This window comes from Camelus dromedarius, chromosome 5, assembly GCF_036321535.1.
Source record: "Camelus dromedarius isolate mCamDro1 chromosome 5, mCamDro1.pat, whole genome shotgun sequence".
Taxonomy (NCBI): Eukaryota; Metazoa; Chordata; class Mammalia; order Artiodactyla; family Camelidae; genus Camelus; species Camelus dromedarius.
This window is the reverse complement of record NC_087440.1, coordinates 7,310,858-7,337,231: the sequence shown is the minus strand read 5'-3', so window position 1 is coordinate 7,337,231 and position 26,374 is coordinate 7,310,858. Positions and strand designations below refer to the sequence as shown.

The 26,374-nt window shown below is 42.9% G+C and overlaps 1 protein-coding gene and 1 non-coding gene across 7 annotated transcripts in view; one reads left to right on the top strand and one right to left on the bottom strand.

The window, feature by feature from the left end:
* Positions 1 to 26,374, bottom strand: part of RORA (RAR related orphan receptor A) — a 699,387-nt gene that overhangs the window by 27,967 nt on the left and 645,046 nt on the right. For all 6 annotated transcript variants that reach the window (XM_031452959.2, XM_031452958.2, XM_031452957.2 and 3 more), the window contains one exon: positions 12,771 to 12,856. In XM_031452959.2, the coding sequence (XP_031308819.1) occupies positions 12,771 to 12,856 (86 nt within the window). The remainder of the gene's footprint in view (positions 1 to 12,770; positions 12,857 to 26,374) is intronic.
* TRNAG-ACC (transfer RNA glycine (anticodon ACC)) lies at positions 16,864 to 16,936 on the top strand. The gene has a single exon. It is a non-coding gene; the product is annotated as a tRNA-Gly (tRNA).

Here is a 26,374-nt window from a genome sequence, read left to right as displayed (position 1 = left end):
CATATATTCAACTCAAGTTAACAGCAAACCACCACTAAGAAAGTTCCAGCATGTTAGCCCAGAAGCCGTACACAACCACCGGTTTGCTCTGCTACCAGGGACCTCTGGGAGGGCGTGATGGTGGTGATAATGATGACGAAGATGATGATGATGGCAGCGGGGTGGGGGAGGAGAAATCTCTGCGTGTCTGTATTAACTGCATTTTTTATTCTGCATTTTTACTGCTTTGACATCTTGAGGTCTTGCTCACCCAGGAAAGACTGCACTTCCCAGGGCTACCTAATTTCTAGAGACAGCAAACAACTTGCCTGGAGCAAATCTTTCACATGCAGACCGACCAGTCCAGAGCCCGTACACCCAGCCACCTCCTCTATCGGGCTCTCACCCTCGGGGCCACTCTTGCCCTGCCCTAATCATTCTGGGACCACCAGGTACCACACAATTAGGGATTTTAACTAGCCAATCCTAACCCTGCTTTGCCTGCCTCGCCCGTTATAGAAAATCACAAGAAAGGCTCCTGCCTGTACGCCCCCCTCACTCCCTCCGCCTCCTGACTGACCCTGGTGCTTCCCCCTGTGGTCCCCTGCATGGCAAGCTGTGTCTCCTGTTTCGAGGGACCTGTGAGTATAACAAACGTCTTCCCACATGTCACTTTTGTGTCTCTGTGTCTCACCTACATGATTAAAACAAATCCCAGGAACTGTTGAAATAGTGCTTATTATTCACTAGGCTTCCTGTGCCTTCTATGGATTCCCATCATTTAATTCCGACAAGGGCAACACGAGGCAGGTGCTCTCATTTCCCTGGTTCCCAGGTCAAAGAACCAGAGGCTTAGAGAGGCACAGAGACTTCCCCAGAACCTCCCCTCCCCAAGCCCCCAGGATGGGATAAAGCCAGGATCCAAACCATGCGGTTTAATTCCAGGACTCACACTTTTATCCCTTTTGTTTCTCTGCTTCCTTTGCATATCAGAAGGACTCCCACTTGAGGATTCTCTTAGAAAGGCGACCATTAAGCAGGGCAGAGTAAAGACACAGGTATGCAGGATAAAGGAGCAAGACGAGTCTGCTCTGGAATTAGTGTTTCCCTTCGGGTTAGCCCCGCTAGCTGGCCACACCGCCACTGCCCAGGCAACTTACAGATTCCTCTTCAATACCACCTCCTGATGTGGGTTATTCACACGAGACAGCCAGTCTCACCATGTCATGATTTCCCCCTCATCTCTGACCAGAAGGATTAAGTTTCCTTCTATTTACCTTATTTACTTCTAAATTCCTTTAGAAAACAAACAAAACAATAACAACAAACCGACTTCAAGGATGCAAAGTCCTATCATTAAAGATGTCTGAGTAATGATGCCAACAACTGCAAGGCAAACCCCTGAGGCTTCCCAGATGCTCTTGGAGCAGCAGCACTGAGCCTGGAACCAACGTCTGGAAAAGGACTACATGTCTTTGGATGCCTCAGCTTTGAAGGGTCTGGGGCAAGAGAGCGAGCAGATACATCTTACTGTTTGCAGCACCATTTCTCACCGAATCAGTGGAGCAGGTGCCTGTGGAAAGCTTGGGGAGTGGCACAGCTAAGAATAGAGAAGAGACTTTTCTTTGGGACTGAGTCAAGAGAGTCATGCTCACAAGTCTAGCTATCAAATACCAAACAGGGGGGTCAGGCGGGGTTATAAGGTGAGAGCCGCTGAAGGGAGAGTGAGGTAAGCCTGGCTGACTCAGATACACACTAACCTTTGCGTTTCAGACACAACGAGGGCTTGGTTTTCCTTACTTCCCCTTTTCCCCCCTTTTAAAAAAACTCTTCCTTTCCTATTCCTTGGGATTTCTCAGAAGATTTGGGAAGGCAAAATGATAAAGCATTTAAAGCTAATGAACACCTAAGAGGAGAAAGGTTATAGGAGGAAGAGAGGTAGAGAGTATGGTAGGTACCTTCCTTCCTACAGGTAGACATGCTCATAAATGTAGAAGCAGAATCTCGACTGACCGGGGAGCGATCCTGGAGAGGGTCCCCTTGAGAAATGGGACACCAGTTCTAGGGGCTGGGGAGTTCGAGGCCACACAGAACGTAGTGACAGCATAAGCCAGTGCTTGGAGTTTTGGGGCGGAATTGAGCAGATGTGTATAAAGAAGAGAGAGAGTGCTGAAGCTGTGAGTCAGCTGGGAAAGATATTAAGTACACAGTTTTAAAGTTTTAACTTTTAAAAGCTGAGCTAATGAATTACTTCTTTGGCTTTCTTAAAAGTTCACTTTGTATGGATGTCAAAATATATGGAGATGTGCCATTATAAGCATGGTGGGCTTGGGCAGAGGGCCACCATGATGAATTTCAGGGTAGGAAACAGTACTCGGTGTGACTGTGGCACGCTACCACCACCTAGTGGCACTACACTAACATGCAGTTACTGCAAAGGGGATTAGAATAATACAAACCCGCCTTGCGAGATGAAAGGAATTTGAGAGACGATCAGATTCAGTAGTTCTCAAACAGACGGTGTACCAGAATCATCCATGGAGCTTTTATAAAATACACCTGCGATCTACTGAACCAGAACTTTCAGGGGTATAGTCCCAGACGTACATACTAGTTTGAACCCTGTGAAATCTCCATTTTCGTATGTCAAAAAAGAAGAAATGTCCTTTTGTATGGTAAACATTTTAACAAAGCTCCCTGAAGACTCTGCTGCCTTCCCCTACTTAAGAGCCAGAGATCTACTCTAGTTTTCTGATTTTTTGCAGATAACCAAACTGAAACTCAGAATGGTAAGTGTCTTGTTCAAGGCTGTCCCACCACTCAGTGTCAGTGCTGGGACTCAAACCTCAGTGTCCTAATTTTAAGTGCAGTGCCCTCTCACGTAAATATCTCTCCTGAAGTGCTGGGACTAACAAAACTGGTGCCGAACAGTCTTGATGTCCTGACACACATCAACCTTCTGCCTCCATTTCCACCGCTTCAAAGACAACTAACTCTTCACTGTTTCCTCCCTTATTTCACCCAGCCTCTCAAAGTGCCTTTCACTGAGTTTTATTTCTGATTTCTGCCTGTTTTCTGGAATTGCCTAATTGAAAAAAAAAAAAAAAACCGCCCTGGCTGTATACTATGAAATTTTGCATCGATCCCACTAGACTGGAGCTCCCCAGGGCCAGGGCTGAGGACATGATGTGTGGCAGAAAGCTCACACTGGGGTTGCAAGAGATAAATGTTAACATTTTGGGAATTTTGTGAACCAATTGTTAAACATAACTCTGATAAAACCTTAACTTATTATTTCATTACTATTTTGCTATTATTATCCCTGTCCGTGAGGTTATTTACATCATTTATTGCATGACGGTGTGCATCCTTACCCTGCGTGAAGTGAGATGTCACGCTGGGAGCCTTGAAGTTCACCATGTGGTGGGAGGATTTACACCACGGAAATGGGCAACTGATGCAAATCAGGGCTTGATTCATTGCTCTGCTTACTGTCTAGATTTAAACAGTGATGAGGAAAACATTAACAATGTGGGTTAAACTTAAAAGTATGCCATGTCTGTAGCCATCACGATGTGAACTGCTCCCAAAAAAGGGAGGACATACTCTTGCAGTTTTAAAAACCACTATCTGATTCAACAAAGAAGTTGCTCACGTCATCACTGACGACTGAGTGAAGTTCCAAAACAAGTTTTTCCTCGTTTCACTTTCCTCTTATTCATTAATGTAAATGATAAATGGTGTTGGCGCTACAGTCTTTGGTCCACTGCAGCCACAGGTACGGATTTCAGCAAAATCAATGAGTGCATTCCAGAAGGATCAGTCGCCTATATGAAGCTGATTAAAGAGTACTGTAGATTTTACTATTTGTGAATTGTGTGAATTGGTACCCGTGGAACAAAAACTAAAGTAACGCACATGCATATTGACAGTTTTCCAGAGAGTTGGTGGTTAGAAACTGACTAGCACGTGCCTGGACGGAGCTGGCTTTGCTGCATCCCCAGCTTTTTGCCAGGCTGTCAGAACGGCTGCTCTCCATTTTGGACAGGCAACTACCCAAAGCTGTGGCTTGGCCTTCCACAGCCTTATCACCCCCACCACCAATACACACACACACTCTCCAGAAACTTCAGACGAATGGCTTAATTTTCATTCCAAACAGAACATACTCTGACCCACTGACCACTTCCCAGGCTCCCCTCCTCCCGTGTTTTCTTGCTCAGTCAAGGGCACCTTGTTCACCCTTTAGAGACATGGGCGTCCCTGTCTCCTCCACACCCACATCCATGCAGTCACCAAATTAGACTGTTTCTGGCCACCTACATGTTTCTCAAATCCATCTACTTTTCTCCATCTTTACTGCAATTTTCTCAGATTCCCTTATCTCCCATCTCCTGAATGGGTTATTACACAGCCTCCCAGCTGCTCCCTGCTCCCATTCTCTCTCCCTCCGATGCATCTTTACAGTCACTGAAGACCTCTTTCTAAAACATAAACTGATCAAGTCACTTCCCTGCTTATTAGCCCTCGGTGGCTCCCTGCTGATGACCAGGCTATGACCACCTGTACAGGCAGCTGTATTAGTTACATTCGGTCCTCCTCCCAAAGTCACACTCTGGCCAAATCTAAACTACCACGTTCATAGGTTCTCAAAGGACACCACCCCCTCAGCCTGTCCTGGAAGCGCTCCATCTTCAGGATTCACCTTCTCTGACCTTGCCCCTCCCACACGCACCGGTAGAGTCCTGTAGGTAACCCCCGCTGAGTCCTTAACCTGCTGTAGTACTGATCTGTCTCCCTCACTTTGCTTTGTTTCTTTCCAGTAGCTAACCCAGTACAGCAGTCAACAAATACTTGTGGAGTGAATGACCAGTGGAAAAATGAGACCATGATAAAAAACAGTGGTGACAGTCATATGCTGAGCTGTACCAGGCACTGTGTAGGACACTTTGCAAACATGATTTATTTGCAACTCACAACAACCTTGCAAAGTAGGTATTTTTATATCTGTGTATAAATGAGAAAACTAAAGTTCAGCAAGGTTAAACCATCTGTTCAAAGTAACATAGCAGGTAAGAAGAGAAGCCAGGATTTGAATTCCTGAACCCTGGGGTGCATCTTATCCCAAAGGTCAGAGACAACTTAATGCACTATCCAAAAAGCATCCAGACAAACAGGCAGGGCAGAACAAAAACAAACAACCAAACAAACAAGTAAAAAGTCCCATTTTTCAGTTGTGCAGTCAAAGTTCCATACAATGGTTCAGAGACAAGGTGAGGGAGATGACATTTTATAGGATACTGAGTACCAGGTTTATGCATGTAGGGAAACACTTTCCTTTGCTAGATCTTCTTAATAAAAAAAAAAAAAGCTGTGAAATATACATGGCGTTTTCTACTGGGGTTACTAACAGTTTCGCCCCAAAGTGGGTGGTGGCTGGACAGAGCCATGTGGATGTGGCTGGGAGGTGCTCGACCCCGGTTTACTAGGGTATCTGGCTCCCAGGGGGCTCCCCTCCTGCTCCGGGCTCCTTCTTAGTGAGGCACAGGCTGAAATGCTGATCTGATGTTTGGTCTTTTGACAATTTTCACTTAATGAATTGATTCCTACAGTTCATTAACATACCCACTTCCACGTCTGTATACACATATGTCTTAATTAGCTGCTCATTGGCTGTTTAATTACAAGAAAACAGCTGACAGCTGCCTTGCTGAATTCTAATGGCAGACGCATTGGAAAGGCTACACATTTGCTTTTGACAACCAAGATTTATTCATAACTCTACGATTTATTGTGAATGCTCATATGCCTGCCCGTGTTATTGTATTTTCCGATACAACTAAAATTTCGGGATCTGGGGGACTGTGGACTCATTCCATTTCCGAGGCGGAGAAGAGCAGAGAATCCTAGATGGAAAGGCATGAACTCTGTTGCAATTTTATTTATTTTGGGAACTTTCTGTTGGAATGTTCAGCAGTATGGGGGTGAGGAAGAAGAAATATCTTGGGATAAACGTGGGCAGAAAGTTAAGTATGTAAAGTTAAGAAAGAAGATAATTGGCAACTTAATTTTATTGAGGGGTAAAGAGAGGGCACGCGTAGATTAAAATCAGGGTGAGGAAGAGGAGGAGGAAATGATAAAATTAAAATGGGGGGGGGGGGGGAGGCAGGAATAGCAGTCTCCGGAGAAGCAGATGAAGAAGGAAGTTTGTTCTTTAGACAAGAACAGGCAGCTTCATTCACCAACGTGAGCTGTCCAGCCCCAGACTCGTGCATCTGTTAGCAGTAAATCACGGAAACGTGGATCTGCTCAACTACTTCCCCATGCAGTAATGACTGGCCTCCCAGTAGCACTGTACGTGCAGATGATCTCCAATTAAAGCTGACCTCATGTGCCGTATCTGGCAAGTGTAGATGTCTGCTTTGGTGTACGATGATGTGCTAGATCCTTAGATCCAATCCAAGTGGACACGTTCAGCACTGGTGATTTCCACGCAAGCATGAGGGGCCCTCCTCTGAGCCGGACACCATGTTAGACCCTATCTAAGACAGGGTCCCAAGCCCAGGGTTTTCTATGAGCTGAGGCATGATTAAGACCAAACCAAAAAAGCAAAAAAAAAAAAAAAAAAAACAAACCCCCCCCCCAAAAAAAACCAAAGAAAAAGAAAAATACAAAAACCCCCTCAAATAACCAAATCATCTTGATGCAAATTGGGGTTTAGCACATCCTACTGCTTGTGCGTTTCATCAAAGGCGTGCAAGATTTTGCTAAATAAAAAATGTTTTCTTATCACCCCTATGTAACGGAAATGAAACTTTGATGCCACAGGATATAATAAGAGTCGAGTCTAACTTTCATTTTAAATGGCTAGCTTGAACGCTGGGACCAAGTGTTATAAAACATTACAGTAAAAATGTTGAGCATGAATGTATCAATGTGAGAAGTGGACAAAATTGATCCAGAACTAGTAATATTTTACAACTAAAATAAAAATATTAGAATCCTCTGAAAAACAATTTGGCCTAAAAGGAACGTTTATCGACATGTCTTTAATCTAATGCATAAAAAGCTCCAGAAATTGCTTTAACTCTTCAGGAAAAAAAAAGAGTACCAATTATACATTCTGGATATCTTTGAAAAGACTTTTTATTGTTAACTTCAGATAGCATATTTGTTAATGCAAAGAAACTATTCCACAGTCTCCTTTAATGGGTGGAAGAGGAAGCTTTGCATAAGATATCATCTTAAATGTATTCAATGAATAAATATTTGACAGATGGACTCTGTTCTTAGACTGATCAAGAGGCAAAGGGTCTTAATTGTAATCAAAAGTCAATTCACTAACTTCAATACTCAATTGTACAATATTATTGTAAAAGTTATAGTAGAGGGGGATAAATTTGGAATTTGGGATTAACAGATACACTGTACACATATAAAATAAACCATAAGGACCTACTGTACAGCACAGGGAAGTATGTTCAATATCTTGCAATAACCTATAATGGAGAAGAATCTGCAAAATAATACATATATGTATATGTATATGTATAACTGAGTCACTCTGCTGTATACCTGAAATATTGTAAAGCAATTATACTTCAATAAAAATTTTTTTTAAAGGTTATAGTTGAATGATGACTATAGCTAACACTGCTGTATGGTATATAGGAAAGTTGCTAAGAGAGTAAATCCTAAAAGTTTTCATCACAAGGAAAAAAACAATGTTTTCCTTTATTCTTTTCTTCTTTCTTTTCTTTTTATTGTATTTGCAGTTGACCCTTGAATGATGTGAGGGGTTAGGAGCTGCAGACCCCCGTGCAGTCAAAAATCCATGTTTAAGTTTTGACTTCCCCTAAACTTAACTACTAACAGTCTACTGTTGTCCGGAAGCCTTACTGATAAACAGTCAAGTAACACGTATTTTGTATGCCTTATGTATTATATACTGTATTCTTACAGTAAAACAAAATTAGAGAAAAAAAATTTGAAAAATCATGAGAGAGAAAGTAGATTTATAGCACTATACTGTATTTATCAATATCAAAGTTTATGTCCTTTGTGGTCAAGATGAATTACCTGTCTGTGAGTACTTACATCAAGGTTGTCTTACATGCTACTGGAGATGTTATACGTATTACTAACATTAGGCATCAAAAATGAAAAGATAATGTTAGAAAGAAATGTATATTTACTTACAAAATATTTTCCAATATATTTATTGAAAAAGATCTGTGTGAGTGTAAGTGGACCTGAGCAGTTCAAAGCCGTGTTGTCCAAGGGTCAACTGTGTTTGTGAGAAGATGGATGTTAGCTCAAAGAGCTGTGGCAATCATTTCCCAATATATATAAATCAAACCACCATGCTGAATGCCATAAATTATACAGTGATGTTTGTCAATTATTTCTCAACAAAAGTGGGGAAGAAAACTGTGGTTGAAATTGTAGAGCCAAAAAGTCTAAAAGGATATGGTTAAAAAAAAGTCTGTGTGGGTGTTTTTTATCTTGAAATAAATGATCGTCATCACCAGCCTCTGAGCAGCCACTGTATCTAATGATGATGTGAAGAACGGAAGGTGAATGATAAACAGGACCATTTCTCAAAAGGAAACCTCACCCAATGGTCATTTTTCTCTATACACTTCAGCCTTTGGATTCACTTTGAAGAGCGAAACTTATTACCATAACACCCACGGCCTTTCATTTTATTTCTGCCCCTTTCCTCTGCCCATATGCTTCTTGACCCAACCCCCCCTCCCCGGCAGGTCTGCCCAGCTTACCTTACACCCCCTGCTAGTGCCCATCCAGGGCTGGGACTAAATTCTGTTCCAAGAGCTCAGAAATGTCTTTACTGATGGAACTAAGCCCTTGCCGGCCTGGATTCAATGTTCTTCTGAAATGCAACATTCAGGGCTGGCCCAGTGCTAGTTAGTATACTGTCCCCTCCTTATTTTAAAAGAACAATGAACAAATTTTATAATAAAAACCTTGGCATAACAGAGCTCTTAATAATTTGGGGAATGGCAGCACCTGTCTCTCTTTATCTTCTATGATGCACATTAAGTGGTCCTTTGCTCCAGTGAAACTGGGTTGTCTCTTGTCCCCAGAATGCAACCAAGACTTCCCTGTTTCTAGCCCCTTGCTGCCCAGTGGATGTGTGCTTCCTGGGTCACTTCATAGACCGCAGACTTCCGCTGGTATTGGGTTCCTGCATTGCTATTTAGCTCTTCCTGTGAGGGCCTCAACTCTACAACTAGGATGTAAACCGCTCAAGGAAAGGACTGTCTTCTCCGTGTCTGAGTCCCTGATAGTGCTGACAGAGCACCCGAGAGCGTGCTCATTTTTGGTTGTTTTTATTGGCAAAGTCTACATAACAGATCACAAACGGTCACAAAATCAAGACTGGACCCACAGGTGTCCTGGAAATAGCACATGACTTCACAGAGCACATCACCCAGGCATGGGCCGTTTGCCTACGAGTGATAAGAACAAGGACCAGTACCCAGCGAGGGCTTGCTATCTGCCTGGCACGCGTGCAAGTGCCTAAATGCACGTGATCACCCTCTGCAGGAACTCCAGTCACTGTCCTCATTTTACCGGTGGGGAAACAGGCGCAGAGAGGCTGGGCAGCTGCTCAGGCTGGTAGAGAGCAGAACAGGGTTCAATCCCAGGCAGTCTGGTTCCAGAGTCTGGGCGTAAGGATGACACTATACTGTCTTTCTACACGTGGTGAAAAGGACTGGGAGACGGTGAGCTGGGAACACCTGGGGGCCAGCGAGAGACCTACCAAAACGTCCACCACTTTTGTTGTTCATGTGCAGTGCTAACCTGAGCAAGGGGGAAACAGAGAATCATTTCAGCAGTTAAATAGCTTCTCTGGTTTCTGGTTGTTGATTTTTGTTTCTTTTATTATTTTATTTTAAATTTATCTTTAATTGCATTTTTTATTGAAGTGTAGTTGATTTACAATGTTAGTTCCAGGTGTACAACAAAGCAATTCAGTTATACATACACAAACATATATATATATATATATATATATATATTTTTCAGATTCTTTTCCATGATAGGTTATTATAAGAAATTGACTATAGTTCCCTGTGCCATACAGTAGGACCTTGTTGTTTATCTGTTTTATATATAGTAGCATGTATCTGTTAATCCCAAACTCCTAATGGATCCCTTCCCCGCCTTTTCTCCTTTGGGAACCATAGTTTGTATTCTATGTTCAGGTTGTTGATTTTTAAAATGCAATTTAAAGTACATTCACAAAACAATTAGCTCAGAAAATGACTGAGTCACTATTTTTTTCTCTCTCATTAGGTATCTATTTGTATATCTAATTAGAAATTTTCCTGAAGCCTAATGATACCATCACAGAGATACATTCGTTACAGTTTGTCATGACATAACCGCCTTCACCTGGACACAACATGATACATCATTAACATTAGTGGCAAAAGCAGAGTCTCCTGACTTCACCACAACCAGAGATAAAAACCTTAGCTGTAGCGGAGAGAAACTATGATGCAGAACAAATACTATACACATCGAATGTAAACACGTACCATTGTATAGGTCCCAGGCTGGGCAGAGGCCCAATTTGTTAACAAAATTCAGTTTTAATTGTTTGTTTTTCTGACTTCCATCGCATAGAATCAACAGAACGAAGGAACAGAAGCAAAAATAACCAAAAAACACTTTGGCACTGAGGCTATCCAGGGTCTGGAAGGGGATCTAGAAAAATCACAGAAATAATGGCTGCCTTTTGCTTTCTTATTGCTTTTATTTTTGTCATAAATAAACACTGGGGCGAAAAGAAAATACACATTGTTTGTGCCTCTGTAACCCAGCAGTATTCAGAGAATCAAGTCAAATTTCATTGACAAGCATGTTGTTCATGCATCTTCTGAAATGCTGGGGTGTTGCATAGGCAGTGGCCCCACCCCTCCCTGGCCCTGCTGTGGCCACCACTCCTCGGCCCCGTACTCGCTCCAGTTTGCCCCACAAAATGACTCGTGGCATTACTGAGAGACCCAGAGCGAGGGGACAGTTTCCTGGGCATGAGACGGTACCCGTGGTTATTAATGCCTAGGACCGTGTCCACTTAAGAAAATCCCAAGGTGACAGGTGATGCACCAAAATCAAGTCTGCTTGGAGCTCCCGGTAGCAGGGCACCGCTGCCCCTATGCCCTTTATCATGGAAGTCCATGTCGCCTTCTCCCAAGAGGTCTGACAGAGTAGGGGAGGGGGAGGTGTGACAGCCGGCCGGCCACATCAGCCAAATTAACTCCCCGAATCAGTGGGGTGACAACTGTCCCAGGTGGATCCCTCTCCTGCTTACATCTTGGGATAACACAGGCCAGGAGGTTGACTGCGTTTGGTTTAATTTAAGTAATTTTGAGGGAGGGCAAATTGAGAAAATAATACTTTTTCTTTGGGAATCCAGAACCTTGAGGCCTCAAGGGCTACCATAGAGACGAATGATTCAGTATCCCCTTTGGGCAGCAAGCTCCCTATTCCTAAAAGGTGGATAAATTAAATTAAAAAAAAAATTAAGTCTGGTAGGTGGTGTATAGAAATTTCCAGCTGCCCCAGGATGGGCTCAGTATGAAGCATTTGCACCCGTGCAAAGTGGCAAAAGGGTGACGAGGTTGAACAGTAAACCAAAGACTTAAGGAAATTCTGGGGCAAATGTCCCTGAAGCCTTTCACAGTAGTTATTTGTGTCTGAAGGTGGTTTTGTGTTTTATGACGCTGTATTTTCTAACTTCACTAAAGGAAGGCTAACCAAATTTGTAGATTTTATTTTTTGCTTCAGCCTCAAACTGCCTTAGGGCTACACGAGGCCCGACTCGGGGGCAATCAATGGGCTCAGAGGCTTCCTGCAGGTCTAAAGGGCGTCTCTCTTGTTTATTTTGCACTGTTTTATCCTGCAAGCTGTCTCAAGGCTCTTCCAATACAAGCAGGAGGATTTAACTCTTAATACAGTGAAACCTGAATAACAGAACAATCTAGGTTTGGGGGTCTTGAATGATTAGGGTAAACAGCTCTATTTCCCGTTCCCACATCGATGCATCAGCTGGTACCCGCTGTCCCGAGACCAGCGTCAGTAATAATAAAAACCGTAACAACAGCCATTAGACTCTTGGATTTAAATAGCACTTTTCAGTTTGTACGGACTTTTATTTACAGCGTTTAACGCTAGTCTTGGAAGGGGTCTAAAAGGTGGGGAGAATGTCACTTTGCAGATGAAGAAACAGTCGCTGAAAGGGTAAGACATGCCCCAAAACAGCAGGGACAAAGGGAGACACCAGTCTGAAACTCAGGTTCTTTGCAAAACCCCAGCCAAGATTTGGCCGGATGTGTCAACATCTGTGCGCCAACAATAAGACTCTCAATCGCATTCCCATCAAACTTTTTGGAACTGCCTTCTTATAAAGCTAATAACAGGGACATTACGGAAGTCTAGAGTCATCTCTTTTTTTTTTTTTGAAAAAAGAGAACCAAAGAGATCGTTCACCAGATCAATCCGTTCTGGGACTGGAAGCGACAAACAAGCAGCGCTCGAAACCTTTTCTGATACCAGCCTCCCGTTATTTCGATGGGAGGAGTAAAAACAGACATAACTTCCTCAGTCGTAATGAACATCCAAATATTTATTTTCTCCTGTCATTTCTCATCACTCGAAATGCCAAGGAGTTGAATTTTTAGACAGAGAAGTTAAAAAAAAAAAAAAAATCACAGAGCTACATCCTAACACGAATGGAAACAACAATTAAAAAGGCTTACCTTGCAGCCTTCACATGTAATGACACCATAATGGATCCCTGATGATTTGTCTCCACAGATCTTGCATGGAATAATTTCAATTTGAGCTGCAACAGAAGCACGCAACCGGTTAATTACATTTTCTTTTAAACACCTTATAAAAGCGTTCCCTGATCAGCATTTGTATAGTGAAAACTAATAACCTGCTAAACATTATACTGCATTAACTATTCATTGCTGAACTGTGAGGGTCCCCCTAGAGCACTGGACTAAATTATGGCTGCTCGTTATATAATAGCTTTCGGGTTATTAAAATGGGTCATTTGAGAAGGTGTTTAAGAACCCACAAGAAGACTGGAATCAGCATTTCAAAGCCTTCAAGAACTGGGAGAGTTCGCAGTTTAGGCCTCAGAGCAAAGCAGATACTAAAATGTTTCCTCCCATCTCATTTTCCATCATTATGTTTAAAAGGTCATAAATCTGTCTTGGCTGAGCATTGTAGCTCGGCTGGCAGAGAAAAATATGCTCCAGAAAGTCAAGACTTCTCAGGAAAATGATTCCGTTCAAAACACTAATAAGTTACATATGACGGTAAGAATTCCTTACTCATCTTTTTTTAATTAACATAGTCGCCGTGTGTTAAAAATTAGCCCATTTGTTGTACGATCAAAACCTTTCAGCCATAAAGTTAATATCCTATCTGAATTTAAGAATGATGAATCCTGACAAACAGGACAGGTAGCTTCTGAGTTCTTTAACATTGGAAATTGATTTCTCGGTACAGCGTGCGTGTGTTTCTAACCAACTGATTACTTAAAGGTGCCTCATGCTGGAGGAAGAACCAAATAATTAGGGTATATTACACCAAAGCTCTCAAATATGACAAAACACATTTCTAAGCAAACAAATATATTGAGCAGAGTTAGAAAGAACATAATTAAGCATTAAAAATAACCTAAGGAATAGAATAATTAGGCAAAACAAAGTACTTGGACAACTATTAAATATAATTTATATGTGAAATAAAGAACCTACAGTGAGCTGTCTGTATAGGACGGCACCGTTCGCCAGTTTACCTGGAATGCTCCATTACACTCAATTTATTTTCCGTGGTTTTTATGACTGGATATCATGTCAGATTATCTACTAAGACACACACACACACACAAACACACAAATGCAAGTGCCTCAGTGCATTTCATTTTCATACAGCCCCTACGAGCGCCATGCCTCACACAAAGCAATGGCTTGTCCAAGGAATGTGTTGCACGAAGTAAATAACACACATATACACAGAGCCCGCTCTTTCTTCCAGCGGAATCTCATATCCTGGGATCACTTCCACAACCACTTACTCTGGATTTGATGCAATGTTGTATTGAACGCTTTGAAAGAGCACATGTTAAATTTCTGGATTTAACCTCACTGTAAACCATGAGGACCTGCTAACTTCCCGTCAACGGGACCACTGCAAGGACTGCAGTGACCTTCACGGAGGGCAGGCCATTCCAGAAGGAGAATCCTTTCCTATCAACCACTTTTAGTGTTGCCATACTGAGTCTGACTGCCCAAAAAAGTTAGAGACTGCTCAAAGTCTGACATCCAATCAACGTGCCATAATCCTGAAGCCTTCCGATACCCCCACATCAGTGTCTTTGCTCACTGCCTAATATGTCTATTCTGCCTTATGCAACTTAACGTGTTATAAGATCACGTTGAACAGAAGTGATCATCTCCAAGTCTGCTTCCTCATCTTGGAGTCTAGCTTGATTTCTTCAAGGAAACTTCTTTATGACATCTGAACCCCAATCATGTTTCACACTTCTGCCCCTCCAATATTTTTAGTATACAGTCAAGACAAAGTTTTGTGTCACCGATTGCCTGCAACTCAAAAGAGGGACGGCTATGCTCAGTATTTTTTTAGAGACTCACAAGAGCCAAGCGGTAGGAGAGAAATTCTGCAAGATGTTACCAGCTGAAGTTATTGCCTGGATGTTCCCATATGAGTTAACTAGTCTGTGATCAGAACCAGCCTCACCCACCCCAAGCCCTAAGGAATCGATTAATCAGGCAACATGAAGTACTTGGACCATCTATTAAACGTAATTTGTACGAGAAATAAAGAAGACGGACTCTCAGCTTCTTCTGCTTATGTCTCACCTCAAGCTGTAATCACAGACATTAGACAGACAAACCTCACTGGGACGTTAGTTGAAGTCGGCATCAAAACTCTCTGAGATAGTAAAGCAGCAAACGCACTAAGCCGAGGTCTTTCGAGAGTCATTTTCATCCCATCTTAACATAGGGAGGCCAAGCACATGTATTAAGGCCCTTATAAGATAGGAAAGCCCTGGACAGGCCAGATACGGGACACCGAGTAAACCTGTACCTGGATCAAATGGAAAATGATGTACTGCGGTTCATTCTGCCTGGACTCTAAGTGGATTACCCATGAGAAGTGACACGATGATGCTTAAGGCAGTGACCAAAATCACTCCTGTAATCTTGCAAGTGATCTGGAGGTCTCACGTGGAGAAGTCTGCTCATGATGGGGGAGGCCCCGGGACTGCCATCCTGGCCCAGTAGGTCCCACCCTCCCAGTGGCTCACAGCCTGGTTGGGGAGAGGGTGTGAGCGGGGGTGGGTGTAGTGGGAAAGTCACTGTAGTGCAAAGCCAGAGTTTGGTGCCACTGCTGCACAGGATGGGTGGCCTGAGTCAGGCCCCCCAACTCCTGGCCGTCAGCCTTGCTTCAGCTCCCAGGGTCGTTCAGATGTGGAGGGAACTCAAGCTGAGACGTATTTTACAAGACTTCTGGGGGCCAAGATGCTTGGTATGAATGGACTTACTGTAGAGTGTCCTGTATTTTCAAGCAAAGGGCCATTTGCCGAGACCTTCCCCCACCTCCTCTCCACTATGCTTGGCTCCAGTGGGCAATGTTGGCCGAAGATCCTGAATTAGTTAGAATCAGTTTCCTTAGGAACCTCATGGTGAGCTGATGGGAGGGTTCTCCAGAGCCAGGTTCAGATACTGACTGGTCAGATTAAACTACCCCAGTAGCCTACCCCCAGGGTGGCTCTCTTATCTCAGAAGACAATTTCAGTTTCAAGTGCTCTTTAGGAAATGACTAAAATCCACCTGCTCCAAAAGGCAAATTCTCTGAATGCGATCTGATCACGTGTTGATCTTTCCAGAAAGCAAACATTTGCAGATTGGAGCAGAATACTTCCTCTGTCTTCCATATAATCCAACAACACACAAAAGCCACCTCCGTCCACCTTTTAGCCAATTTACAGAATTCAAGTGTATCCAGGAGGAAAAAAAAAATGTAGTCACTGCCTTACAAATTTTTCAAAAGGTAAGCAGTTTAGTGCCATAAATTTGAGTTTTCAGACCAGTAAGAGAGAAACGGACTAAAAATCTCCTTGCCCTTTGCTTTCTGTCCCTCAGGCTTTTCCATTTTCCAACAGGCAATGTTGTGTCTTTTCAAAATAATCTTCTTTTAACACAAATTACGACTCTCGGCCCATATATATACTGCACACATTAACTCAGCCAGTATTTCAAAGGATGAAATCTGTCAGACACCGCTACTGTCACAAGAGTATTGATGAAATTAGTCCCCATCCATATTCATTGCAGCAAAGAGGTTTATTGTGTATAGGATATCTGAAGCAAGATGCACACACATGATCATGAATTGGCTTAACGATGAACAATCTCGCTATGAAAAATTCTAATTTGCCCACATTTTCAGCTCTGTTGCCTAAATAATCTGCTCTCTCATGCACCCGAAATAATTCAAGCAGGCTCTCCACACCTGCCCAGGTAGATTCCTGCAGTTTCAAGGAGCGGACGACACGCGGCAACGGGGCGGCAGGAAGCCCTGGAATGCAGGCTTGCTGACTGGCTACATGGTCCTTGGGCTGGACTGCCGCTTAGTGCTGCGCCTCTGTAGGAAAGTTTGCTTTTTACTTTTAATTACACTGAAAATCAACAAGACATGGGCATTCTCAACACTTCATTTGTTCCTCAGGACCTATTTCTGGAGATACCTTGGTCCAGAGAAAAATGCCCATTCTCCAAAGAATTAAAAAATACAACTGTGTAGTGGGGGGGAGGGTATAGCTCAGTGGTAGAGCACGTGCTTACCACGCATGAGGTCCTGGGTTCAATCCCCGGTACCTCCATTAAGAGAAAAACAAAACAGAAAAACACCTAAAATTGCCTCCTCCCCCCCAAAGAAAACAAACAAAAAAATATAATCGTACAAGTGTTGGACCCATCACTTCATTCTGTGAGTGAACAGTGATCTCTCGATGACAATCTAAATGGGTTGATAATAATCAATGATATCTAACATGTATTTGGGCTTCTAATGTGTCAGGCATGATTGTACTTGCTACTTCCAAAACCCTACGAAGTAGATGGTATCATTATTATCCTCATTAGCATGGTCCGCATTTTCTGAGATGAGAAAACTGAAGCTCAAAAAGGCTAAATAACTTTCCCAAAGACAGAGAGCTAGGAAGACGTAAGCCTACCGTCTGGACACACTGGACACATTTCATCTTTTCTTTAACTCAGAGGCCCCCCTTTCTCATCACACTGCACAGCCGAAGCTAAATCGCTCCAATAACAAACTTCAGGAACACACTGCTCTTGGTGGGAAACCATTAACCGAGGATCAAAAGACGTTTCATAAGGAATTTGGTTAAACTTAATGCTACTCAGAACTGATGTCGAGATGTCTTTCGGGGAGTTACCTGACTCGTTTATAACTGGAAATAATCATCAGCCTTCTAAGAGCATTCTTTTCCATTTTATAAAATTCCAAGTAGGGTTTTTGACCTTAGGGTGACCAATAACAATGTTTAACAATTTTAAGGCTGGGAAAATTACTCAACCTACCTTTCTGAGTCTTGGTTTCATATCTGAAGAGTCCATGACCTGATGTATAAATGCCACAGCACATACGATCATTTTATGTATGTCTTTTCTCTACATGCACATCACACAACTCAGAAACAGCTGGCACTCAAAACTTAGTTATTATTATTGTTATTGTTGATAAGAAATCCTGCCTTATAGCGAAATGAAATTCTTTTCTCCAGACTTTAAGCTCTTTCCAAAGTGGGGATAGAGAAAAGCTGCTTATCCTCCGAATAATATGACAGGCAGTTCATACCAGCTACTACAGCAATCCTTTACAACGCTGGCATTCAACTGTTTGCTACAACACAGCAGGATGTTGCAATCAATGTGGGATGTGTCACAAGGAATTTGTTACTAATAATAGTAAAAAAAAAATTAAAGTTTTTTTATTGCTTTATATAAAAATAAACTAATATGGATCTAAGCTTACCCCAACAATATCTTTCACTCAGGCTCCATTGCACATATATATACTTTCTTGAATTTGACTGAACAGGGCAGGATTATAGCTGACTTGCCAGGAAATGGCCAAACCTTGACAGTATGTCACACTCACGAAATGGCCAAACCCATGACAGTATGTCACACTCACAAATGCCAAGCAATTTTGTGTGTGTTGCAAAAACCATCAAGAACTGCTGCTTGAAAAAAACAACTATGTTGACACCAGTCTGTGGATGGTGTTTTTCCTGGAGGGCTGAGAATATGGAGGCCTTTGCACCTGCTATGTTACAGATTTCTCTAATGTTTGAATTTTTTTACAACCAGCATGTATGACTTTTGTAAGCAGAAAAACCAATAAAGATTAAAAAGAAAAACCCTAAGACATTTGATTTTATTTTCAGTAAAATGGCTTGAGTCCTTTATGGATTAGTCACTCTATTTTATCCCCTGTTTAAAACTGCTGGGGTATTAAAGGCTTCTGCAGCTGCCTGGACGGCAGGCTGGCCTGCAGGTCAAGGCTGGTGGAGAGGAGTCTTCACCTGGTTCCCTGGAGGGACTTTGGTGACTCGTAGCTTCTAGAATTTGATGGCCCCTTGGGGTCTGGCCACCTCTAGTTCCAGGGGAAGGACCCTGCCCAGTGGAGCCCAGCCGAGGGGCCAAAAGTCGAGGCTGAGACTCACCCGCCTGTGAGCCCTGCGGCACAGTGGCCGTGGCAGCCTGGAGTAAGGGAGCACTTTTCTCTCTCCACGCTCTCCCTGCTGCTGCGGGAGGCCCCAGGCCACCCACCGTAAGGGTCTGCAGAGAGCTCTCACCGCACCTCCATGGTGGGAGGGGAACAGACTGCGGGCTGTGATCAGTTTGGCACATTCTGTCCTCCTGGGCCAGAGACCCGGAAGTACACAGCATGGCTGTGTTTCACAGCCCAGGCATGTTCAACAGTCCTCCTGAGTGGGGAGGGCCGAGTTCCAGCTGCGTCCTGTGCAAACTGATAATCCACGTGTTCTGCCATTCTGTCTGCTGAATTTAGACTACATATAATACCAGTATGTTTCCCTGGCAGAGGCTTTTCTTCTACTGATTTTGGGTTCTTTGAAAACAGTCCTTGATCCTGGCTGAACATCGCCAAAGCAATTGGCCCCCTAATTGGAAAAGCCCTGCCCCTTTGGTAGAGCAGTCTTATGGTCATTTCTGGCAACGACAATAATGCCTGATATGTGCAGAGTTCTGTAACAGGTTTTAAAGGTTTTGTCCTCATAAGCTTGTTTTGATTTCAGTGTTCACAACAACTCGGAAGTAGGCAGCCCCATTCTACAGAGGTGGCAAACGAATCTCAGGAGGGTTAAATGGCTTCTTCTCTAGCTCTAGATTTCCCAGGGTTTAACTGCAGAGGCAGACACACACACACACACACACACACACACACACACACAAACAGGCGCGCGTGCACGCACACACACATGACAGACTTGGTGTCTTTTTCCTGCTCAGGATTATTTGATGCCTTTAGATTTACGTTATCATCAATCTGGGGCTCTCAAGGGGAAATGTCACGAGAGAAAAAGGGCAGGAGGTTGACCCAGCTAAGAAGAGGAGCCGGCAATCCTTCTGCATTTCCCTCTGACTCTCGACTCCCTGGGTAGCCTCAAGCAAGTCCCTGACACCTCCACTTCCTCCATCTATAAAATGGGAACAACTCCTACCTCCCAGGCAAGCGATGGTAAATAAATGCTTGCAGGGCTCTTTGAAGATGAAAAGACCTTGTGTAAATGGGAAGCTTCAGGAAGCTTGGTATATCATTCTTGGCAAGGACCAGGACGCTGCGCCCTCACTACCCACAACAGGTTCTGCCGCAAAGAGAAGAAAGAAAAATCCACAGAACTGTAATTTTCGTCTGCTAACTAGACTCACTTAAAGGTTCTCTTTTTAATTGCTGGTTTCCAAAATGCCTTCCTGAGGGACTGATGAGTCCAGATGTTACTATCTCAGTCTCAGCTGGAGAGAAAAAGCACAGAGATGGAGAAGTCACCTCTCTATAACAGCTGTCACATGCACAGTCACTGAACTAAACCTTCCCCAGGGCTCAGGCAGTCCTGCCGAGGCATCACATCACGGACGTGGCACGATTCCCACTTGTTATACGCAATACACATCCGTATTGCCCTTTGACATCCTCAGCCTTGGTATTAAGTTGATGTGTGACTCAAGGATCCCGTCAAATTACAGCCACCAAAAAAAAAAAAAAAAAAAAAGGATCCTTGGAGCCAAGGTAGAGCTCAGTGGTACAGCACATGCTTGGCATGCACGAGGTCTTGGGTTCAATTCCCCAGTACCTGCATTATTAAACAAACAAACCAACCAACTCTAATGACTTCCCTCTCCAAAAAAATAAAAATAATAATTTTAAAAAAGGTCCTGCACCTTACTCTGTGTCCCCATCTTACTCTGCCTCCCCGTCCCCACCGAAGTCCTGAACCTCATGTACTATCTTAAAGCCACCTTCTTAAAAGCTTTATCATGACAGTGGTTTCTGCTGAAAAGGCAACAGCTTTTTAAAAGCCTTTTTTTTAAAAAATAAAAAGTGTTGCATATACTTGTCAGATACATACACATAAACACACCTCAAACTGTCAAGAGATCAAGCATTTGCAAACTAAACCTACAACATGACAAAATTCGAGTTTTGAAACTTTGACTATTTCCTTTTGTCTTCATACACGTAAGACTTAGGCGCGGAAGCGTTGAAACGCTGGGCCAGGAGGCCCCACGTGAATTCGGAGCAGGCTGAGCTGTGTGTGCAGGAGATCTGTGCAGAGCGAGGAAGACAGGCGCGTGCTCTCCTGTGGCTCTCCCTGACGGTGCCGGTAGCCCTGACAATGGGAACGGAACCTTAATCCTTTGTAACACGCTTCTATCCCTACTAGATTAAGCCTTCCAGAGAAACCGACTCGCATTCCCTGATGCACAGGTATTTTTGTTAAAAGTCAAATCCAAACGAGTGCTTTTGTCCCTAGATGAGGACGTTCTGTCAAATCAGAGAGGAAACAGATTTCTCATAGAGAGGAGCAGTGGATGGCTTTGATTTTTAGATGCAGTTCTCTCTAGAACTCTCCTACTACACAGTAATGCACAGAAGACCTCGATTTAAAGGCAATGGATTCTTTCTCTCTCTAACCACCTGGTGACCAACTAAACCTTGAATACAATAATTAAACAGCAAGAGAAGCTGCTTCCACTTTACCTATCCAGTAGGTCGAATACTGAATAAATTCTCACCCAACAAAAGATGATGCCATTAAGATCAGCATATAAAAACTTTTCTTTTTCTTTCTATTTTTGGTCTTTCCTAATCTAATTGTGCTATCACTTTTGGGAACAACAGAATATATTTGTTGTTTTATTTTTTTTAAACTAAAAATTTTTTAAATTATTTTTAGGGGGGGGTAGTTAAGTTTATTTATTTATTTTTTAAATGGAGCTACTGGGGATTGAACTCAGGACCTCCTGCATGCTAAGCAGGCACCCTACCCCTGAGCTATGACCCTCCACTTGTATTTGGTATTGAGGATTTGTGGGGCTATGTGAAATCAGGGACTAAGACAAAGGTAACTGGCCATTCAGCCAATTATTCTTGGTTGGGATAAAGATTCTAGAATTAACTACATTTTTTTTCAATATATAGTTCCTGGAGATTTTCTAGGACCTTGAGACCAGAAATGTCTAATCAAAATCCTTCTCTTGGATCTCTCAGTGTGGGCTGTTAACTGTTGTTCCACATCAGCAGGAAAAAGTACTCACTTTAATTTACTAAGTGGTTAGACTATGATCGAGGGAATTTCCTAAAAACTTCTTTTCCAACAATAGGTATGTGTCCCTTATATAATTCTGGATAATACCAGACCCTAAAAAAAAGTCATCTGACTCACAGAACTGCCGCTAATCTTTTCTAGCGATCAGCCTCACTCTAGACACCAATTCCTTTTTTCCCCTTAACAAGAGCAATTGTGCCACATTTAGGTTGTGTCTTCCTTTGCTCGCAGTTGAGAGCAATGGGGTCAGCTCTTTGCTCTCATCATTCAAAGTCTGTTTTTCACAACAACAGAAAAGAACAGCTCTAAAACCAAACCAAAACTGGAGATCTTATCTAGTTTCTGCTTTGCCAAAAACATCAAAATTACTCTTACTGCCTTCTATGAAATAACCTTACATTACACCATCACCTCAAAATTCTCACATCTTAGACCAAGAGATAAGCACTCCAAAATTCTCACACCTTAGACCAAGAGATAACCTCACACCTGTCTATGCATATCTCAAGCCACTGCCACCTATGACCCTGGTATTTCAATTTGTAAGATTTTATGTTTTTTAAGGGAATGTTGCAAAAGTAAACAAACCTGGTGATTCAGTTACAAGTCCAAAGACAGGAAAAATCCACTGACACAGAAATGGGTCTTATAACAAGTAGGATATGGGTTTAAATCTATTTGTTTTCTGGCTTCTTATGAGTCTGGTTCATGGTATGCTTAGCAGATAACATCACAGTTCACTGAATAAATCAGTCAAAACATTCTGTTGGCCTCAGAATTCTCTTTAAAGGGCCAAAGGCTCCTGCCTAAAAGGTCGCCAACTGATTGCTAATTGCAGCTGCACGATTTCTATGACTCCTTAACGTACCACCACCTGCTGAAGATGTGCCAAAGTAGGTCAAAATAACAGGAATCCAGGTTAAGTCATCCTACCTCACCAGGCAAAGGAACTTATTCCTGTTGGTTCTTTCCATTAGCTTAGCTTTTTTTTTTTTTTTTCTTTGAAGATCAGTTACTATTCATTGAATATTAGACCATGTCATTTAAGAAATTTTCCCTAACCAAATTGTTTGGAGTCATGGCAAAAAAATTGGAAATAACTTGTAACTTTAAACCCTGAAAATACTTTGGCTTTCCTCTAAATTAAGCCATAGAGGACTAAGATGACAGCATGTCCATAGCCACAGGAACAGACTGGTGACACCAAACATTTCTTGGTGCACAGATCATTTTGGTGGGTGAGGCTGGTTAAGAGGATTATCCCACAGCCCAGATCCCCACTCCACCTCTGCCCTGTTTCCCACTCCACAAAGTCTCCCTGGAATTAACAAGGACAACGGAGTTCTGGGCAAGAGACCAGGGAAGGGTCTGCTTTTCATTAAAAATCACAAACAAATTATTTAGACTTACCAGAAGCAGAAATGGAGATGTCAGATTAATCATTTTAAGACTATAAGATCTTGAAGGATTAGTGACCAACTCCTAGAAGAAAAATCCTACTGGGTTCTCCACCGCCAATTCCCAGGACATAGCCCAGGACATCCAGACAACACATATGGCAAGTTCTAAGCCTTCAGATTCATCACAGATGTATTTCTGGATTGCAGGTCAATGGTAATTTTTTAAAAATTCTCTTTGATAATGCTTTTCTAAGACAATCAGTTCAGCCAGACATAGGAATGACCAAACAAATGACTGGAATGGTTTTTCCTGACTCCATATCTAAACACATGTTTTTAAAACTTGTTTAGTATAGAACTGTTTCCATTCTTAGTTATAATATATAACATCAGCTAGAGAATGGACAACAATATGGGCTGATAGCTGAAGCACAGCTGTCTTCTCTGTTCCCAAGGGGGGAAAGCAGGAGCTGGTAGCTATTTCTTCGTTGGACAGGGAAATATAGAAAAAGGCAGCAGAGCCTTGAGGTTATTAAGTAATTGTGAGACATGAGGAGAAGGAGTGCTCTGGACCAAGCTTCGAGACCGTCAGATTTATTTTAAGAAGGTCTGACATCTAAGCATCAATTCACAGACTAAAACACCTAATAAATGTCATTTTTTTTCCCCAGCAAAAGAAAATGTATATCTTGAGGGTTTACCTTGAAGCTATCTATTTTTATGTAAGTCATGCTCTAGGGGTGAGGTCAGAACTCCAGAGCCATGAAAAGACAGCAAAATAAGATTCACGACACTGTCCCTCCTATTCCATTTTCAGTTTCTGCTCCTATAATCCAAGGAGCCTCTTTCGCCTGCAAACATTTCAGATGACATCCCACGACTGCCCTGCACATCCTCCTCTCTGCTAGCCAGCATTTGGCAATGTGTGTCTCTGTCACTGAGGAGAGCTTGAGCGAGTGCGACACTATCGTTGGGATAAGTGACTTTTTCTAATTTGCAGTAAAAGTGCACCATTCACACACTTTGGTACTCGGGGACGGTAGGGTTTTGAAATCCACTTCACAAGTGATGGCAGCGCGATTCACATCAGGTGGAAACACACACTCTGACTGCTAACAGCTGCTACAGGCACAGCTTTCTGTCATGGCCGGAGCTCAGAAGAGCAGGTCCTTTCTAACGTCCATGGCTGCTACCATCTTACATCATTGCACGCAAGCGCACACACACACACACACACACACACACACGTCCCACATGTTCGCACACAGATCTCTTCAGCTATAAGTCCTACCACCACTTGCTGGGAAGCTGCATGACTAGGCACTAAGGATGCAAAGACGGTATCCAGAACCCACTAGCCCGCTTCATCTTGTTACCTGAGCTTCACTGTATGTGAACTAAGGATGATAGAGGACACTCTTCTAACAGGAGATTAGGGATTGCCAAATTGGTGGAGCAGAAGGACGCGGTGCTCGCCCTCTCCCACGAATATGACAAAAACTACGTCTACACACAGAACAATTCGCACATAATATCTACTGAACTTTGGCAGAATATCTCTTACTATTGGAACTACAAGATATACAACAAGTTTCTACTGTATAGCACAGGGAACTATATTTTCAGTATCTTGTAGTAATTTATAATGAAAAAGAATATGAAAACAAATATATGTATGTTTATGTATAGACTGAAACATTAGGCTGTACACCAGAAATTGACACAACATGGTAAACTGATGACACTTCAATAAAAAATAAGATAAAAATAAAAAGAGAAGAAAGAAAAGAACAACTTTGAAGGTCAAGTGGAGAGACTCACTTTGCAAGCTCTAGAGGCTGGGGTTGAATCCCTGGCCTGCCACTTTCTAGCTGTGTGAACCAGGGCAGCTTTCCTAATCTCTTTGCACCTTATTTTCCTCGCCTTTAAAATGATCCCTACCTCCTTACAATAGAGTAACGAAGCGCCTGTAGAATCTGTGCCTAGCATGTAGTACGTGCTCAGTAAACGTTAGCAGCAGCAGCAGCAGCAGCAGCAGCAGCATCATCATCATCATCATCATCATCACTCCTCTTTCTTTCAAGGACAGCAGTATTCAGCAAGGGCTGCTACCGAAGCTGAGGGAACGAGCAGAGGAATGAAGAGGGAAGGGTCATCATATTCCTTTCAGAGACAGACATGGAGTCCGGCAGCTTTATTTCTAATGCACGGGCGTAATATGAGAGGTAACATTAAGCAGGTACAACGCATGATGGAAAGAAGCCACTAGGATTAAGTCAGCCACCCACTTTCCAGGTAGAGCCCACAGCAAGGCTGGCACCTTGAAGAGGTAGTGAGCAGAGGAAGCGGGAGAGAGGCTTCTAAGAGTGGTGTGGTGAAGCACGGAAAGGGCCCAGCTACAGGGGTAGGAGGCCTCTAAAATGACCGGCTAACCAGTGACATTTACCGGTCACCTGGGAAGCTCCGCAACCATCTTTCTCCAGGGCTCCGCCTCCCCCACAGGGGAGAGCGCAGACACTCCCTGTCTTGCGTGTAGAGTTGCACTACGTAATCTTCCAGATCCGGTCCTCCTATATGCCTCTGCGACTTGATGAGAATGAGTTGATCTGCCATTTCCCCAACAGCTGGGACATCTTTTGATGGCCAAAACCAGCAGGTGGCACCTAGTAGGGAAAAGCAGTCTTCGAATGTGGAAGAGAAGCCCACCTCACAACCAATTTGTCCGTTTCCATCGCACTTTGGTTTAGAAAAGGAAATGTTCTCCTCAAGGTCCGGAGTGAAAGTTCTGGCAGAGCACCCACTGGAGCTAGGACATTCTGTTTCTACATACCTGCCCCCTCCCTTCTGTTTGCTACTATCAATCAAAGAGAATTCCTTTCAAAACCACATCCTGCCACATAGAAGAGACAGGGCAACACGAGACTAACATGGTGTGGATGGAAAATAATGTTCTTTTTTTTTTTTTCCCTTCAGGGTAAACAATTTCAGTCGCATGTGCTGGGACAGAATCAGGTTGTTTTTATTTTTCTGTCTCTCTTCGAAG